At 31.6% G+C, this 17,510-nt stretch overlaps 6 protein-coding genes across 6 annotated transcripts; 2 read left to right on the top strand and 4 right to left on the bottom strand.

Annotated features, from left to right (window-relative positions):
* Nucleotides 1-316: 316 nt before the first annotated feature.
* LOC134836128 (anaphase-promoting complex subunit 4) lies at nucleotides 317-3,946 on the top strand. The gene is made up of 6 exons (XM_063851346.1): nucleotides 317-533; nucleotides 591-1,343; nucleotides 2,255-2,496; nucleotides 2,556-2,733; nucleotides 2,795-2,875; nucleotides 2,934-3,946. Exons 1-6 carry the CDS (start codon nucleotides 416-418, stop codon nucleotides 3,755-3,757), a joined length of 2,196 nt encoding a protein of 731 aa, XP_063707416.1. The 5' UTR covers nucleotides 317-415; the 3' UTR covers nucleotides 3,758-3,946.
* A 9-nt stretch (nucleotides 3,947-3,955) lies between these two features.
* Nucleotides 3,956-7,026, bottom strand: LOC134836127 (ubiquitin carboxyl-terminal hydrolase 16/45). Its single transcript, XM_063851345.1, has 5 exons — nucleotides 6,697-7,026; nucleotides 6,456-6,586; nucleotides 6,112-6,395; nucleotides 4,877-6,049; nucleotides 3,956-4,813 (listed from the first exon to the last, which is right to left on the bottom strand). The coding sequence occupies exons 1-5, from the start codon at nucleotides 6,966-6,968 to the stop codon at nucleotides 4,148-4,150; spliced, it is 2,526 nt and encodes an 841-aa protein (XP_063707415.1). The 5' UTR covers nucleotides 6,969-7,026; the 3' UTR covers nucleotides 3,956-4,147.
* Nucleotides 7,027-7,407: 381 nt separating this feature from the next.
* On the bottom strand, nucleotides 7,408-8,426 carry LOC134835706 (histone deacetylase complex subunit SAP30 homolog). The gene is made up of 5 exons (XM_063850631.1): nucleotides 8,195-8,426; nucleotides 8,052-8,136; nucleotides 7,867-7,986; nucleotides 7,719-7,817; nucleotides 7,408-7,660 (listed from the first exon to the last, which is right to left on the bottom strand). Exons 1-5 carry the CDS (start codon nucleotides 8,278-8,280, stop codon nucleotides 7,526-7,528), a joined length of 525 nt encoding a protein of 174 aa, XP_063706701.1. The 5' UTR covers nucleotides 8,281-8,426; the 3' UTR covers nucleotides 7,408-7,525.
* Nucleotides 8,427-8,670: 244 nt separating this feature from the next.
* Nucleotides 8,671-9,750, bottom strand: LOC134835707 (histone H2A.V). Its single transcript, XM_063850632.1, has 4 exons — nucleotides 9,593-9,750; nucleotides 9,364-9,441; nucleotides 9,129-9,242; nucleotides 8,671-9,039 (listed from the first exon to the last, which is right to left on the bottom strand). The coding sequence occupies exons 1-4, from the start codon at nucleotides 9,593-9,595 to the stop codon at nucleotides 8,854-8,856; spliced, it is 381 nt and encodes a 126-aa protein (XP_063706702.1). The 5' UTR covers nucleotides 9,596-9,750; the 3' UTR covers nucleotides 8,671-8,853.
* Nucleotides 9,751-9,791: 41 nt separating this feature from the next.
* LOC134835704 (serine/threonine-protein kinase VRK1) lies at nucleotides 9,792-11,844 on the top strand. Its single transcript, XM_063850629.1, has 3 exons — nucleotides 9,792-10,336; nucleotides 10,405-10,474; nucleotides 10,536-11,844. The coding sequence occupies exons 1-3, from the start codon at nucleotides 10,130-10,132 to the stop codon at nucleotides 11,750-11,752; spliced, it is 1,494 nt and encodes a 497-aa protein (XP_063706699.1). The 5' UTR covers nucleotides 9,792-10,129; the 3' UTR covers nucleotides 11,753-11,844.
* Nucleotides 11,834-13,179, bottom strand: LOC134835705 (uncharacterized). Its single transcript, XM_063850630.1, has 3 exons — nucleotides 12,980-13,179; nucleotides 12,389-12,927; nucleotides 11,834-12,334 (listed from the first exon to the last, which is right to left on the bottom strand). The coding sequence occupies exons 1-3, from the start codon at nucleotides 13,043-13,045 to the stop codon at nucleotides 11,869-11,871; spliced, it is 1,071 nt and encodes a 356-aa protein (XP_063706700.1). The 5' UTR covers nucleotides 13,046-13,179; the 3' UTR covers nucleotides 11,834-11,868.
* Between the last annotated feature and the right edge of the window lie 4,331 nt (nucleotides 13,180-17,510).

The following is a 17,510-nucleotide window of genomic DNA, read 5'->3' as shown; positions in this document are numbered from 1 at the left end:
AATAATAAATTTTATTAAAAAAATATAATAATTTTTATGTTTTAAGATTTTTGAATTTTAATAATTAGGTATTTATAAAAATAAATTAAGTAGTTTTATTTAAAAATCATAAAAGGGTAATTTTTTGTGAAAATAGAATTTATCAATAAAGAAAAGTATTTTCGCGAATTACGAATACATTTTATACTTAAAAAGGGTCATAAACAAAAATAACAAAAAGGAAATCAATTAAATACCTAATATTGAGTCGTCTATAAATATTTACATAAATATATATTTATTAAGTACTTTATATTTTATTTGTGCTGGACATAAGGGATTCGCTTTTCCGGCGGTCAAATTGAAAAAAATACTTCAATGTTTACATATTTATTTTTCGTAAAAAATAGTTTTCTGTTACATTTGGAAAATAAACATGTCTGTGAGTGGAATACGCAGTGAAATTAAACAAATTAGTAGCCGGAATGTCAGCTATCAGATTGATCTTATGGAATGGAGTAAAAAAATGGATCTAATAGCAATAAGTACAAAAGGTGTGTTATTAGTTTATCGTGTTTGTCTGTTTTTCTTATTTTAATTTTGCTTCGTAGGTGATATTATAATACACAGATTCAAATGGCAAAAAGTCTGGACTTTCCCGGCACCTTCTGACAATCTTGTCCCTCGAACAATAGCTTGGCGAAATGACGAGAAATTAATAGCAGTCGGTTACAACAATGGATTAGTGGTTCTTTTAGACATCGAAAACAAAGAAGAGATTTATTCGTTTCATTTAAATTGTGATATAACATGTATGATCTGGACCAACTGTCGCAAACCGATAATCAATTCGGACAACAAACAAAATCAAAGCTGCCAAGACCATTCCAGCTTCTTACCTAAATATCCAAGCTTAAGTTTATTATCGTCGACCACAAAAAAAACAGATTACAATACTTTAAAATTTTACTCGAAAGATACAATGAACATTTTGGTGACGGCACTAACTAATGCCTCAGTTAACTTATCCATTTTTGGAATGATTACATGTGCTAACCTGGATTTGTTAAAATTTTTTCCGCATGAAGAAAGCATAGAAATTCAGGACTTATTGATGAGTGATAGTCTGAAACAGTTATTTGTTGTAGTAAAAATGCGTCATACATCACATGTGCTTATATTTGAAAACGATATGTTATTCAAATATTCTGTATCATTGTTGAAAATTGCAACACAACATGGACTAATCAAAAATAATCTTTGTTACATTCACGACACTATACAGGTCATAACTGAAGCATGGGAAACCATACTTTTAGAAATGGATAACAAATTAATTAAATTCGCTGATTCACAATCGACAGGTACATATTTATACATGCCAGAAAAAAATTGTTATGAGGCCGCTCCAAATGAAAATCAAAAATAAAGTCTGATGCCCCATTTTAAAAGTGAAAAATCCAATGGGGCAAAATAAAAAAAAAAGTTAAAAATTTAACCAAAAATGACCGTTTTTGGGTGTATTTTCATATTTTTCAAGAAAATTACCAAAAAATTTTTAAAAAATTTTCAATTTATTTTTTTTTTTTGTTTTGGAAATCATATTTTATCATAAATTTTCTAAAAATATTTTTCATAAAATTATTAATTTTTTTTTTCAAAATTTTTTGACAGTTATTTTTTATGAAATTTTTTTCTTTAATTTTTAATATGAAATATTCTGAAATCTATTTTAAATAAGCACATTTCAAAGTAAAAAGTAAAAAAAGCATCAAAAACTTTGTTAAACGCTCAAAAATTGATAAAATTTTGTCATTTGGTATGAAAATAGTATTTTAAAACTTTTTCTTTTATTTTGCCCCCCCCATTTTATTTTAAAAAATTTTGGAATTTTTTTTGATTTTCATTTGGAGCGGCCTGATACTCCTTTAGATAACTTTTGACTGTTCAAACATTATTATTACCATTATTCTTATTGTTTTTAAAGTAACTTCATTGACTGTCTTTTTTTTTTAAAAATAAATTTAAACCATGTGAGGAAACAATAAAGAAGAACCAAGAAATATTAGAGTTAAAAAATTTTAAGAGTATTTAAAAATATAAAGAGTGAAAAGGGTTTAAACGGATTGTTCAAAACAATTTTTTAAATCTTTTCTTAAACATTTAGGCCAAATAAAAAATTCAACAGTCATACAATATGCCAACATTTAAATACGAAAAAATTCAGTAAATGTACAGATTCTTTTTAAGCATATATACGATTTTTATTCACCAGGTAGCCTCTCAGCAGACTTTTTAGAATTACTGATGTTCGGTTACCCTCCTACTACAGCATTGTATACATTTCTTACGAAGGATTTGACGGAAAAAGGTTTAAAGAAACTTGCAAACAGTATTGAGCTTAGTTATTCAACTATACAAAAATTAGTTATTAAGCCACTAACGACATCAGTTATGAATGTTTTGTATCATCTAAGTACTTTAAAAGGAATGAATAAAACCAAGTACTTTTATGCGGTAAGCAAAATTTTTAATTTTTGTCCAGTCACATACATAACTTTTATTGGATATTTTAGATCCTTTTAAATGAAAATGTAGATAATGCAGTTTCCAGTGCGGGATCACTTTTAATTAAAACAAATGAACTTCAACAAACTATTGAAACGTCTATGAGAGACTATAAAATATTTTTTAGATGGTTATATGCAGTGATTGTTCGTCTAATGGATGAATCGGTTCCTGATGATATCGCAGGTATTTGTTTTCCATAATATTCCACTTCTCGATTCACGTAAAATATTTTATTTTGTCAAAGCCGTTAGACAGCAAGAGATCAATTATCTGGCAGAATTTTTGAAACAACTAGATGGTATAAATGAAAAAATAGATAATGAAGGTTGTATGAGCAAGAAGTATAAATACTTATTCTGTTAGTAAAAAAAATATACTTTTAGATGTGTTACGGAGAAAATTTAATTTGGAACGTGTAGGTCAATATTTAGAAGACAAAAATTTGGTTTTTCCAATTGCAGACGATTGTCCAAAGTCATGGAGCTTTCTTCTGAAAACGAATGATTGCTTAAAAAATTGTCCATTTATGTTTCCGCATGACAAAGAGCTCTCATTGGTTCAACAGTTTAAAAAGTTATCGGAAAAAATTGAAGCAGCTTTTAATCATCTTCAAATTGGTATAAGCAAGAACTTTGAGCTATGTTATCATATTGAAAGTCCAGTTACTGATATTCTTCATACTAATTTTGAAATCAGCTCGACAAGTATTTACATTGATACTGAAAATGTCGTACTGTTTGTTGTGCTTGACAGTAAAAAAGAATTGACCTTTTTTGAGATCGATAGAAGCTTTTGTGTCAAATCAGTGAAAGTTACCCTACAAGGATCATTTTTATTTCAACATATCAAATTTTACAATGAAAATACAATTTCAATACTTTTAACTGACAACAATCCTTCCGAAAAAACAACACAATTTCTTCAATTTCCAGTTATTAAATTAAGAGAAACTGCTCTCATATATTCAAATGGTGATGCAATGAGGATAGTTAACTTATTCGAAATAGTAGACGAGAGTATGATGAAGCAAATAGATGGAATCTATGGGATAAAAATAGCTGTCTCTGGCCCTCGAAAAGTGTCTTCAATTTTGTCTGATACAAAAAAATCAATCAAAATATTTGAAATGGAGATAGATGAAGATGAAGAGGATCTTCTGGAAACATCTTCACATAATGCGAGTACAGAGGTTTTTCAGAACATTTAAGGACGATAAATAATCAATGATTTATTATTATTGTTTTTCGCACTTTTTTCGTTTAAAAAAAAAAGTTCTAATTCTATTATGCACAGTCTATTATGCAATTTCAAAGATAGTTTCTTTACATTATATTATGTGTATTTATTTATTATTTTTTTTTTTTGTAAATGAATAAACTTGGATCAAGAAAAAAAAACTAAGCAAAAAAAATTAAAAATGTGTACATAAAAAAAGTATTTAAACGAAATATTTTAATGAATAAGATTAACTCAAAATTGTAAGTAATATAGATCCGAATTTAGTCACGATGCAAGCATAATATTAAATATTATGTACCTATGATTTCTTTTTTTAATTTTGTTGTTGTTTTTTATTTTAATAAGATCGCACATTGTTTTAGTCATCATTATCAACATAATCAATATCTATTCTTTCATAAAAAAGTAAATAAGCCTGAGCATTTAAAACTTCCTTCTCTGAAACACCTTGCACCCTACTATCCGATACGTAATACCATTTTCCTGGCAAAGGATCAGGTAGTGCTTCATTTTCTCCTCCCATTGCTCCATCCTCAGAAGAAGAACTAGATTCATTTGCTTCAGCAAATTCTCTAGCACGTTTTATTGACTTTTCCAAACGTAGTTTCAGCTCATCTGATTGATCTAGCTCAGCTTTTGTACCAGTTGGCAGAAATTTCCATCGTCGATCACTTGATGCAATCTTTGGTCTAATCTTTACATACGCAACATAATGTCCACCATGCATAGTACCTGAATGCTCAACGATTCCATACAAAGAATATGGTAGATTTTTTTGATGAGGTCTTAAGTTGGCAAATTTTTTAACCTTTGATCCACAAAATGGAGCAATGTCAAGAACAAATGGAAAAGCTACATGTTTTGTTATTTTTCTGAACATTGCACGTGGTCCAACTTGAAATCGTTTTAAATGCAATATTAAAACAGCTGGTGGACTGGAAATCAATAACTGCTTTGTGGCGTTTGTATGAACGGGTTTTCCTCCCTTCCCATTGATAATCTCAGAGCAGTTGTCACATGTTACCTAAAAAAAATACATAAGAAAAAACATATTTTAAGAGAGTGAAGTTTGGTAAATTGTTTTTACCTTGTTGTTTCCGGTCATTAATTCAACCCAAGTAAAGTTGTTAAGACAGGATTGCACTGAGCATTCTCCATCTTCGCATTGATAACGAGGTGCAAGAGTTGTGCTCCAATCCGCAGAACTATATGTACGAATGCGTTTAGTTTTCTTTTGCCTAGATTTAACATCATCGACCAAGTCTAAGTTTTGCATTGGTTCACATAGTGCTGTATCAGTTTTCGAAGATTGTTTAATTAAATTATTAACTCCCGTTGAACTAATGCCAAGCTCTATAATTTCATTTTTGACACTATTTGATGATTTATCATTCAAAGTAGACACTATGTCCGAACTGTTTTCAGCATTACCATTATTATCACACATTGTTTCTGAATTGTATATGTCTGAATTTTGAATAGGCTTGGCTTGAGTGTCATCTAGTAAATTATCTTCGATATCTCCGTCAGTTTGTTCTCCTGATGATGAGGAAGTCTGGCTTTTCAATTGTAAATTTTCTTTTTCAGCTTGCTTTTTCAAGTTACGTTTAGCTCTTCTTTCTCTTTCTTTTTCTTTTTTTGTCTGGTGCTTACTGACAACCGGCTCTGGACTAGGTTTTCTGCGTGGTGGATGTGGCTTTTCAATAGTGATTGGAAGTGATATGTCAAGGAAATACTCATGTCTAGATGAAGTATGAAAACAATCTTGACATGTCAACGTAGACACCAAAAATCCACGAAATATTTGTTCTGGGCGCAAAATTCGATCGGATACCTGCTGACCATAGAATTTAATTTTTTGTTTTGTACCTTCTTCAACCGTTTGAGGATCAGATTTACTACTATATCCAAGTAATTTTAGTATAACGGACTGATAACGACGCAAATCTTCACATCTAACACTCTCAAGTAAATGACGCAAAAGCTCATGCGAGTCATGTTGGTCTCCTCCAGCGAATTGAGGCCACTTAGTTGTTAGTTGTTTTAACAATTTATTTGGTGTAAAAACCCCACAATTTTTGCCAGATTGTAATTGCTCCAATGTGTCTGCTAACTCTGCGGTTAGATTCCCCCAAGAATTTAGCTCACCATTAATAGGCTTTAAAAATACTTCTTCTCCATTTTCCATTTTCATTTTTCCTCCTGGTAATTGAAACTTTTCTCCTGGCTCACTAGATTCTTTCAATATTTCTAACAGAAACTTAAATGAATTTATTAGATTTTCTAAATTCAGTGATTGCTGTTTTAAAAGGAAATACTTACAGGTGTTTGAGATAAACATTGCAGCACTGCGTTGAAAAAACACGTGTTTCCTAAATTTGACAAACCACGCACTCTCGGTAAAGTATCAACATTGACACATGTTTTGTTTGACGAATTTTCTTTAGCAAGTATCGAAGAATGAGTTTCAAGAATAATAGAATTATCGGAAACTGTATCTTCTTTTTCTCCTTTTTGTTCAATGACATTCCTTTTGGCTTCTTTCCTAATATAATCAATGCATTCTTGTAACTTTTTCTTTGAACTTGGATTTACAGCTGAGTCGCCTGGAATGATATAAAGTACAATAAAAAACTACTTAGGTTAAATATGTTTTATATGCATACATTTGTAGCACCATACAGCCCAATACGTGGAGTTTACAGCCAAATTGTGTTCATCAGAATGTGTCTTCTGGTTATGTGCCAATGCATGTTTATTCTTCATTCGGCCACATAGTTGAGCACCGCATTTCAGGCTGTAATTAATAATGGAACATGATTAAATAACAATAAAAATATGAATATGTATTCGTTTACCTAATCCAATCATTTTATTCAAAATATAATAAATTATTTCGAAACTCACCAAATCCATAATGATTCGTCATATTCCATAGCAACTTCGAGCTCGTTGTCTACATTAGTTGTAATGTTATTATCACATTGAGGACAATTTCTCAAGATCCCTGATGTCTTAATTGATTTTCGAATTTTATTTATATCGCATGATTTGATTGCATGATTACACGACTCTGTTAAACCATAACCAATTTTATTGGAAATATTCTCATCACAAGATTCCGTTGAATATCCATTCTCATGGTCGCCTAACTCTGATTCAGGCTTATTATGAACCATTTTAATCGTTTTAAGAGGACAATTAAATTATGATTATGCAGAAAATCTTTTTACTTATAACACCCTAATGGTCAATTGTTAAAAGTACGTGTTTTTTATGAGTATTTAAATAAATACACATTTAATAAATATTTTTGTGGTTTGGTTTTCAAATGGTTTAAATATTTATTATTTAAATAAAAAATATTAAATTAATTTCGAATAAAAGAAGGCGAATTGGGTAAAAGTATAGTTGTAATAAATTGATATTTTTTTTCTTATTATAGTCAAAATTATTATAAACAAACGTACTAGAAAAATCTCGAAAGAAAGATAATATCTTAAGTGTGATATTATTTTTAAAAATAATAAATATTTAAATATATTAATGAATAAATAAAAATAAATAACGTTCAGCGATTATTTATGAAATTTTGAACTTGTAAAAACTTGAGCTTGTAAAAATTCTTGAAACTCGTAATTATTATAAATATTTATTTTGTATCTACATTATTTAGTGTATCATTAATTATTATGCAAAAAAATGTTTAAATAATTTCAAACGAGGTTCCTTCATTTTAAATTGCATCGCCGTAGTTACTTATACCATTTTTTTGCTCAAGCTTATTAGCGTTTGTTTTAACCATGTAAATGAAATAGGTCAACGTTTCTTTCTCCTTTACTGCCAATGTTTTGAAATGTTTCATTATTGTCTGAAATAATTAAGGTTAATTTAGCATATACTTTAAATTTGAATTTAAGTTAACTCACATCCGCTAATTGGGCTTTGTTCATTCCAGGCCTAGTAGGAATTTTGTACATTTTCTTATAGCGTCGGAGAGCAGCAACTTGCAGTGAATACAAGTCAACCTAAATTAAAAATCTTAGAATTTTTTTTAATGTTTAGTGCAAAACTCACATCTGGATAATCTGTGGTATCTGTTTCGTTACTATCATCTTCACTATCTTTACGACGCTTTTTTGTCCTAGCTGATTGAATTTTTGCTTTGTGTGAGTCACATATGTACAAATGCCGTGCCTGCGTATATTTGTATTAAAAATATTTTTTAGTTTTGTTTTTTAGAAATAGAATTGATTACTCACCTGACTATCAATAGAGAGCCTTAACTTTTTTTGAGCAACTGTCTTTTGAATTCTTTTCGAATATGCAGCATTTCCAGAGATTTTTCTAATTCGATGTTTTTTTTTAATATTTACTAATAGGCAATTAAAAGTTAGGGGCTTACTTGCATCTAATACCATTTTCATCAATTAAACAACATTGACTTTTGGAGTCATCTTCGGAGTTTTCTGAATAGCGTCCATTATTCATTTTTTTTTTATTAATATTCAATTAATAATTCAATTTAATTATTTTGATTGGCTAATGCTATTTAATTTATGAATTCCAGGGTTGAAAGCGTCCAAACAATGTTACGTATATTACGTACCATTTATTTACCCTAATATCCAATACATATAATCAGCTGGCTACCAAAGTAAATACCAAACGCGTCTACCCTATAAGCTCATACCGCAAAATGTACTACGTATTATTATTTATAAAAAACCTCAATAAATAAATACATATTACTTATTTATTTATTTTCTTACCTGAAATGTCGCATATATCTTTTTTTTATTTATTTCAGTATGATAAATAAATGAATCATGTAAATATTTATAAGTACATTATAATATTGTTTCAATAAATATTCAAATATTTAACCATTGAAATTTAATCATTTTTATTTACTTAAAACTTTATTGATATTTATTGTTATACTTATGTCGTAAGTTTAGTAATTAGTAGATATACTTTATGTTTAGGTCAGGTTCCAAAGAATTAAATTTTCGCGTCTAAAGGCAAACGTCAAACAAAAGCGATGATTTACAGGAATTTCTCTTATTCAGGACCTCCCTTTTTGCCGATGAGCGACTTGTGAATGTGAGGAATGACGCCACCACCAGCGATTGTTGCTTTAATTAAGCTGTCTAATTCTTCGTCTCCACGAATAGCCAATTGTAAATGACGTGGTGTAATACGTTTGACTTTCAAATCCTTCGAAGCATTTCCAGCTAATTCAAGTACCTGTAATATTTATAAACACACAATGAAATCAATTTCAACGGCAAATGCAAAACAAATATGGCGTCATCAAACAAACATTTTATTCTTACCTCGGCAGTCAAGTACTCCAATATAGCAGCCGAGTAAACAGCTGCTGTAGCTCCAACTCGTCCATGACTTGTTGTGCGATTTTTCAGGTGTCTGTGGATTCTTCCGACAGGAAACTAAGAAGAATGGACAATTTTCATACATTAAACATACAAAATGGCTTGTACAATGGCGTAGTCTAATGCTCCCGCCAAAACATTTAATTACGAAATTCGTAGTTTTTTCATAAAGTCTCACCTGCAAACCAGCCCTAGCCGAACGAGAAACAGCCTTTGCTTTTGCCTTTCCAGAATCTTTTCCAGCTTTTCCACCAGCCTATGAAAAATACATAAAATGATACAAGCATCAGTAAGGTTAACAAAAACCAAGCGCAACTTTATTTTGCATTTTCCAAAAATGTACCTTACATTGGTCCATGTGGATAAAGCAAAATTTGCCGGCATTTTCAAATTTACAAGAAACTTACCATTTTTAATATTACTCAATCTGTTTTCCGATTTTTAAAAATTTTTTTTTACGACCTACTGTATCTGATGCTTGCTTGATGTCACTACTGTAAATGTCGTTGAGCTTCCTTTTGCCGAAGTAGGAGAGTAACATGAATTCGTGTATTCCGAAGGTGAGTGACGTGGATTTTCTCATTTAGAAGTGATGTCAAAAGTGAATATGCATCGACTATTAATGGCGCCGAATAAATTTGGGAGTGCAATGCAGTAAATCTTATTTGCTTCGTTTGTACTAATTGCATTCGATATTTCATTTGTAGTAGACATTGTCTTTTTAATAGACGCTGATTCCCACCGCAATAATAAATCAAGTAATCGTACACGAAACACTTTTGACATCATTAATTAGAGGAATACAATAATTTTAACGTTTTAAATAAATTATTTATATTGGTTGGTTTTTTCGAAGCAAGCTTTCTTTATTTATTCAATATATGTACTTATTTATATGTAATTGAACTTGTAATTGAAAAATAAACACAATTGCTACAACAATCATGTCCAAGCCAAAAGCAGGATGCAAAAAGAACACATATCAGATGCCAAAAAAGCTGAACCGGGGAACTAAATTGGTTGACAACTTCAAATGTGAGTGGATTGTTGGCTCTTCAATAGGAAAAGGAGGTTTTGGTGAGATCTATTGTGTCAGCAAAAAAGATGATAAAATTAAGTCAGAAAAGGATTTTGCTTACGTGTTAAAAATTGTAAGTAAATAAGATATACATATATTTACTTTAAAACAGGTTAATTAGTTACCATTTATTTATCATAGGAACCACATCAGAATGGGCCATTATTTGTGGAAATGCATTTTTACATGCGAAACGCCAAATATGAAGACAGTATGTACTTTTTAAAATTTAGCAGGATCGAAAATTTTACACAAATTAATTATCTTTACAGTCAATACTTTCAAAATTTCGCGAAAATTAGTAGATCTTGGAATCCCTCATTTTGTGGGAAGTGGTTCACACGACATAGAGGGCATAAAGCATCGATTTATTGTATTGCCACGTTATGGTCGAGATATTTGGAGTTTATATTTGATTAATGATAAATTGTTTCCAATTCACACTGTTTGCCGCTTAGCACTACAAATGATTGATGCCTTGGAATATATTCACAACTGTACCTACGTACATGGTGATTTAAAGGGAGCTAATATGCTACTTAAAGGAGACTCACAAGTATATCTAGTTGATTATGGGTTAGCCAGCCACTACACAACTAATAGCTTATTTAAACCAGACCCCAAAAAAATGCACAATGGCACTATCGAATACACAAGCATTGACGCGCATTATGGTGTTCCGACCATGCGAGGAGACATGGAAATACTGGGATATAATTTGATACATTGGATTGGTGGACAATTGCCATGGGAAAGTTTCCTAAGTGACGTAAACAAAGTAAAGGATGCAAAAGAAAAGCTGAAAAATAGCGGAAAAGCTTTTGAAAAACAATTTTCCAGCAAAACAAAGACACCTTCTTTTATTCAAAATTTTTTTATGAATACATACTCCCTGAAGTTTAACGAGCATCCAAATTATGACAAATGTAGGAAAATATTTTTACAAGAATTAAAATATCTTGGAAAATCGAACGAGGGACCATTACAATTTGCACAGTCCGATGTACAAAAATCAGCATCTCCGAAGAAAAAATTGGCAACGTCATCAACTCGCTCATCTTCTACGCAGAACAAAACTGACAATGTAAACGGATCACATAAAGTCATAAAGGACACATTGCAGTCAGCATCAAATGAAGGTACAAGTGTAACGTTGAGTACACCTTCAAAAGGTAAACTTTCAAAATATAAGAAAGTTTGTAACCTAAACATAGATCTGGACATCAGTATTGATACAGATGTAATTGTTAATGTACGCCGTCGAAACAAAGCTGAAAATACTCACTCAGATGATGGTGTATCAATCGCTGTCGATGCACAGGGATCTAATGGTAAAATTGATCAAGGTCCTGAGGTATCTTCACGGAAACGTAAGCACATAGCAAACTCCAGTGACGAAAATAAGGCAAAAAATTTACGCAAAAATCAAAGTATTCCGAAAGCCACAATGCGGGCTGGAGAATATAAGGGAAAAAAGTCCAAACAGTAAATGATTTATTTATAAATACATATATAAATCGATTTTCTCAATGAGAAAGTCTATGAAAACTCAGTGAAATAAACAAAAATTTTCGAACTCTTTTTTTCATCTTTATTGGAAATGCATTACACATCTTTTTCATCTGACGAACTTGAGTCCATTATCCATTGAGTTGATTTTGTTTCGGGGATCAAAATGGCCGTATTTTCTCTTATTAAATTTACCTTTGATTCCTCCGTATAATCATTTGTTTCTGAATTTATGTTTATCTGGAATTTTCTTAATTTTATCGCCAACGGTTTTTTCCACAGTAATGCGTTTGTTCTATGGTGTATTTTTTCTGACATGCTAGAAATATTTCCATTAATCCTAGCATCGGAATCCTTCTCAATAGCACATTTTATCATTTCTACAACAATCTTAGCACGTTCAGCTCCTTTATTCACACATCTGAGAAGAAGTTGTGAGCTAGTTAATGTAGTTCCACCTAAATGCATTCCACAAAGTTCTTTGTATGTATTGATTCCCAAAACTAAATTAGCTTCTGAAATACATTCTTCTATTGAAGTTGGATCTGCTACTCCAAGTTTTCTATAAAAAAAGCTCTACAAGAAATTGTATTGCACTAAAGAATATTGAACTAACCCGTTATTGAACAATGCAAATGAAACACAAACAGGATAATGGTGTAAAACTAGAGGAATTGGCTCTTTCTCACTGAATGAGTGAACCACAACATTTGTTCCACTTAAGGTTACATCAGGACGTTTGAAATGCGCGAGTGCGGCTAAACAAGCTACAGAAGCACAATCAATCACGTTTCCATCGTGGTTCAACACGTTGATATCGACTCTACAATTCCATGCTTTTTCTTCAGACAAAATACACAAAGATTCCAAATCAACGCATCTTGAATCCTTAAATACACGTTCCAGTATTCGGTTCAATTGGATGCTATTTTCAGAAACACGTTTAGACTCATAGTTATTTGATGCCATTGGTCCAAGTTCTACATTTATAAAGAGCAGTCCTTCGTTGGGACGAATCGCTTTAGGTTCCGTCACATTGCACGTAACCTGTGCTACAACTTTTGTTTCGCCTAAACTGACAAACACACTACCAAATTCTCCTCCGAAATTAATTTCAAGTCCACGAAATTCATCAAGGGATCGTCCATCTATCCTCTAAAAAATTTTAAATATACATAGTGCGAAAGTTATCTACTGATTAACTTACAAGGTTTTCTTTAATGGTGTTCTTGATAAATATCTCTTCACAATTTGAAATTATTCTTTCCTTCATATTTTATTTAAATAATTAAATACTTAAATATTTATATAAACAAATATTTATTACTAAAAACAAAATAATTTATTCTTGACTCACGAGTCAACCGCTGACCCTGTACAAAAGTATTCCGACCAACGACATGACATTTACGTGTGTACAAATTGTGTGCCGTACAATTTGTCAGTTCGAGCAATACCGCCATATTGAAAAGAAGTGAAACAATTGAAGGGCTGAAAGGATAAATCGCACATATGCACTTTTGACAAACTGAGAAAAAACGATTTAAAGTTTTTATTTTATTTTTTTTTTTGATCTGTAAAATTTGATAAAAAAAATCTAGAGCCCAGGCCTCAAAGAAAAAATGAAATTTTTTGGGCAAAAAAGTATCCTTAGGCGTCATCCATTAATAGCGTCGGCAAAAATAGGGCATTTTTTGACCCCCACCCCCCCTATAATCGTAAACCGTCGAAATTCAACAACCCCCCCTAATTGACGACGTGTTTTTTAACATGACCCCCCCCCCCCTCACTGAAAAGGAAATTTTTAGTACCAGTTCAAATTTCAATGAAAGCCTGTGAAAAATTTGAAAAAAAAACTCAAATTAATGAGAATTTAAAAAAAAAGATTACAAAGTCTGAAATACTTCAAAAATTATTTTAAATAATTCAAAACGAAAAATTTTTAAATCGTGAATATGGCATATTTTTACGACGTCGTACATTTCTGTTTACTCCCCTCCCCCCTCGTCGGATTCCGTCGTAAATTTGATGAACCCCACCCCCCCTAAATTGCCGACGCCATTAATGGATGACGCAATATTTTTATAGCCGAGAAATTTTTGAAAAAAATTAAAATTTTTCAAAAAAAAAAAAAATTTTTTTTTTCTTGACTTGAAAACTTGCGCCTGTTTTAGCCGATGGCGCCCCCCTAAAAAAATTTTCGCAAAAAAATCTTATTTTTAATTCTTATTCTTATTATATTAATTATTGTAATGCCAATTTCTGTGGTTTGAAAGTCGCCTTTTTATCAAAATTAATAAATTTACTATTAAAACAACTTGACGTTCTAAAGAAACATAAAACCGAATTAAAATTAAGTAAAATTATTAACAGAAATGTTGCAAACAATAATTTTTTAATTTAAAAATACAAAAATTCCACTTTCGCCCAGCGGCTTTTTGCCATTTTGCGCCTGCGGCGGATTGCCGCACACGCCGCATCATTGTTTCGCCTAAGTGAATCTAAACATTGACTCGGAACACAAATGGACTTATGTAACAAACATATGCTACAATTCGAATTTGCTTAGCTAATTCGACTTGTCGTCTGTGTGTGTGTGTGTCACCTGTGCCCCAAATTTTTTTTTTGTAATTCTTAGTTATTTGAGGACCCCGAAGGTCAGTGGGCAGTTTCTTGGGTTGTGAGGTGTATGGAATTGTGAAAGGGTCATGAGGAGTACGAAAATGTGAAGTGAGGGGTTCAAATATGTGAAATGAGGAGTTCGAAAATGTGAAATGACGGGTTTGAAAATGTAAAATGAGGGGTTCGAAAATGTGAAGTGAGGGGTTCAAATATGTGAAAAGAGGAGTTTGAAAATGTGAAATGAGGAGTTCTAAAATGTGAAATGAGGAGTTCTAAAATGTGAAATGAGGAGTTCGAAAATGTGAAAAGAGGAGTTCAAAAATGTGAAATGAGGAGTTCAAAAATGTGAAATGAGGAGTTCGAAAATGTGAAATGAGGAGTTCGAAAATGTGAAAAGAGGAGTTCAAAAATGTGAAATGAGGAGTACGAAAAGCAAAGATACATATGCAACATCGAAATGCGGTTTAGTATGTCGTTCCTTAGACGACTACTTTCTCTATTTTTTTGATTTGATTTGATTTAAAAAATATTTTAAATCAAAATTAGATCAGATCAAATCAAAAAAAAAATATATAAAGTCGTCGTCAGAAGCACGACGAACAAAGTTACCGCATTTCGTGTTTTCAAATTTCGGAATTATTAAAAAGCCTTTTTTTGGCAAAAAATTAATTTAAATACATATGACACGACGACATAGCCCACGCCAACATCATACTGACACGACGACATAGCCCACGCCAACATCATACTGACACGACGACATAGCCCACGCCAACATCATACTGACACGACGACATAGCCCACGCCAACATCATACTGACACGACGATATAGCCCACGCCAACATCATACTGACACGACGACATAGCCCACGCCTACATCATACTGACACGACGACATATCCCACGCCTACATCATACTGACACGACGACATAGCCCACGCCTACATCATACTGACACGACGACATTGCTCACGCCAACATCCATTTGTGCACGACACCTTTTTGCGTACGCCCACAACTGTACGCACATCACCAGACGGACGACTTTCCCTGAGTAATACCGCATTTTTCTTCGAAATGCGGTAAAAAGTTGAGGGTTGAAAATTTTTTGATTCGATTTGCAAATCAGATCAAAAACCGAATCTTTTGTGATTGGATCTGATGCATGCAAAATATATCAGATCATGATTTGATTTTTGATTTGATTTTTAGATCATTGATCTAGATTATACAAGCCTGATATTTTCTCATTCTTAACTCAATTTTGTCAAAAGTGCGTACGTGCGATTTATCCTTTCAGTCCTTCAATTTTTGTGAACACAAATTTACTAAAAATCACTTAAATTTTAACAAGATTTTACCCAAAAAGTTCATAAATTTGTGCAAAAACCACTTTTTTATGGATCTTATGGAGTTTATTTCAATTATGTGTCAAAATTTGGAATATTTCATAAAAATGTGACACCGGCAGATTTGCTTTAGGATAGATGTACTTTCAGAATGATTTACATACTTTATGACATGTTTTACATGTTCTTTTTCGTGTATGTAGGAAGAAAAACGGAAAAAAGGAACAGGTCAGCTCTTAAAATACTGATGAACACAAAAAATTATGATGAAGATGAAAATTTATCAAATTTGGAAATGAAAATCATCGTCATCAGCACTTTGAATTCAGATAAAGACTCTTATATTTTGTCTTAATTAAATTAAAATTTAAAAAAGTTTTAATCATTTTTCGGATCAAATCAGCAAGAAACGAGGACAAAACATGCATCGTTTGAGAAGAAACAAAAGCTTTACAAGGTTAAATTAATACTACATGTAAACTTAATTTAGGGTAGGGTAGGGTTTAGTTCGCACCGCGGTCTCTAAAGAGTCCTGTTGTACTTCATACTGTGAAATCGTAAGCTTTCTCAGTAAACGCCGAGGAATGGGTCTTAGCTTTTTACCTGTCGTCCCAAGCAGGCGCCCTCAAAATTCACTCAGCTCTCCCGGAAGGTCCCTAAGGGTTTCTAAAAGATCTCAGTAAATTTTTAACACGATTGGAGTCAGAAAAGTTTTTCATGATTTCGAGTCTCGAACCGACGACCTTACGCTCATTAGTCAGATACGCTAACCACTGTACTAAGCTGACTCTTAATTTATGTAAAAAGTTGATTATTTTTATTAAATAAAGAATAATAAATATGAATACCTAATAAAACAAAATCTATCAATATTGCATGAACGACCCATTAGCGTCCTCATCGGTAAGAAGTGTAACGATTTTGGTCGGAAAAAGCGGATCCGATCAGAAATCGGTTGGAATTATTGTAGGAGATTCAAGAATACATAATAGACAGCATTATTCTTTATATTAAATTCATAACATCATATTTTACATTTAAAAATGCCAAATATATAAAATTAAAAAGGAATTTCGAAACAAAAGTTTATCATATTTAGAAAAGTTAGGTAGTTGATGTTTCGGAAAAACGTTGTTGCCCAATACATTTTGTTTTGTTTCGTCATTCTGTCTAGTAGTACTTTGTACTATAATAAAACTATAAATATAATTAAGTAAAATTTAATGGAGCAGTTTTTATGTGCTTTGATATTGATCAATAATAATTTTATTGGGAAAAATCCCATTTTGAATGTAGCCATTGGAATTCCTTCAATCGAAAAAAATTGATTTGTTTTTCAAAACATAAATTAGCACTCAAAACTATGCAATCAGTTTAACTTAAAAAAGGTTAAAAAAATATGCTTATTTAATATTTACCGTCTACGCAGTGGCGGATTTACATGAAGACTAATGAGGGTGCAGTTTCGAACCCGTGATTTTTGCAGAACGAAATTCTTTAAATAGGTCCTAAAATAGTTGAAAAAGGCCTAATAGCTACGGCATATATTGCGCACATTGGTTTGCCACTTTGAGATTTGTAACGAAAGGTGATAAGGAATAATCAAAATAGTATAAGAACATCTAATTAAATAAGAGGGAAAAAACAACATTCGTGTACCTAGAGCTGTTCTAGGGAAATGGTTTTAAGTTATAGCAACTGATAGTTAAGATGGAGATGAACATTTAAATCATCATTATCAAACGAATACAAATAGTCTAAATCAT

The sequence above is a fragment of the Culicoides brevitarsis genome, chromosome 3 (assembly GCF_036172545.1).
Source record: "Culicoides brevitarsis isolate CSIRO-B50_1 chromosome 3, AGI_CSIRO_Cbre_v1, whole genome shotgun sequence".
Taxonomy (NCBI): Eukaryota; Metazoa; Arthropoda; class Insecta; order Diptera; family Ceratopogonidae; genus Culicoides; species Culicoides brevitarsis.
This window is presented reverse-complemented; position numbering and strand designations above follow the sequence as displayed.

Bases quoted from the DNA above. Each gene is read 5' to 3' on its own strand.
- LOC134835704 (XM_063850629.1), top strand. From the start codon at position 10,130: ATGTCCAAGCCAAAAGCAGGATGCAAAAAGAACACATATCAGATGCCA. The intron at 10,337-10,404 runs GTAAGTAAATAA...TATTTATCATAG, and splicing joins TTGCTTACGTGTTAAAAATT to GAACCACATCAGAATGGGCC. The intron at 10,475-10,535 runs GTATGTACTTTT...TTATCTTTACAG, and splicing joins AAACGCCAAATATGAAGACA to TCAATACTTTCAAAATTTCG.
- LOC134836128 (XM_063851346.1), top strand. From the start codon at position 416: ATGTCTGTGAGTGGAATACGCAGTGAAATTAAACAAATTAGTAGCCGG. The intron at 1,344-2,254 runs GTACATATTTAT...TTTATTCACCAG, and splicing joins CGCTGATTCACAATCGACAG to GTAGCCTCTCAGCAGACTTT. The intron at 2,497-2,555 runs GTAAGCAAAATT...TGGATATTTTAG, and splicing joins AAACCAAGTACTTTTATGCG to ATCCTTTTAAATGAAAATGT.
- LOC134835707 (XM_063850632.1), bottom strand. The intron at 9,243-9,363 runs GTGAGACTTTAT...CATTCTTCTTAG, and splicing joins CGGCTAGGGCTGGTTTGCAG to TTTCCTGTCGGAAGAATCCA. The intron at 9,040-9,128 runs GTAAGAATAAAA...TAAATATTACAG, and splicing joins TGGAGTACTTGACTGCCGAG to GTACTTGAATTAGCTGGAAA.
- LOC134835705 (XM_063850630.1), bottom strand. From the start codon at position 13,045: ATGAAGGAAAGAATAATTTCAAATTGTGAAGAGATATTTATCAAGAAC. The intron at 12,928-12,979 runs GTAAGTTAATCA...AAAATTTTTTAG, and splicing joins ACACCATTAAAGAAAACCTT to AGGATAGATGGACGATCCCT. The intron at 12,335-12,388 runs GTTAGTTCAATA...CTTTTTTTATAG, and splicing joins TTTGCATTGTTCAATAACGG to AAAACTTGGAGTAGCAGATC.
- LOC134835706 (XM_063850631.1), bottom strand. From the start codon at position 8,280: ATGAATAATGGACGCTATTCAGAAAACTCCGAAGATGACTCCAAAAGT. The intron at 8,137-8,194 runs GTAAGCCCCTAA...ACATCGAATTAG, and splicing joins GAAAATGGTATTAGATGCAA to AAAAATCTCTGGAAATGCTG. The intron at 7,818-7,866 runs GTGAGTTTTGCA...TTTTTAATTTAG, and splicing joins ATACCACAGATTATCCAGAT to GTTGACTTGTATTCACTGCA.
- LOC134836127 (XM_063851345.1), bottom strand. From the start codon at position 6,968: ATGGTTCATAATAAGCCTGAATCAGAGTTAGGCGACCATGAGAATGGA. The intron at 6,396-6,455 runs GTATGCATATAA...ATATCATTCCAG, and splicing joins GGCTGTATGGTGCTACAAAT to GCGACTCAGCTGTAAATCCA. The intron at 6,050-6,111 runs GTAAGTATTTCC...AATTCATTTAAG, and splicing joins AATGTTTATCTCAAACACCT to TTTCTGTTAGAAATATTGAA.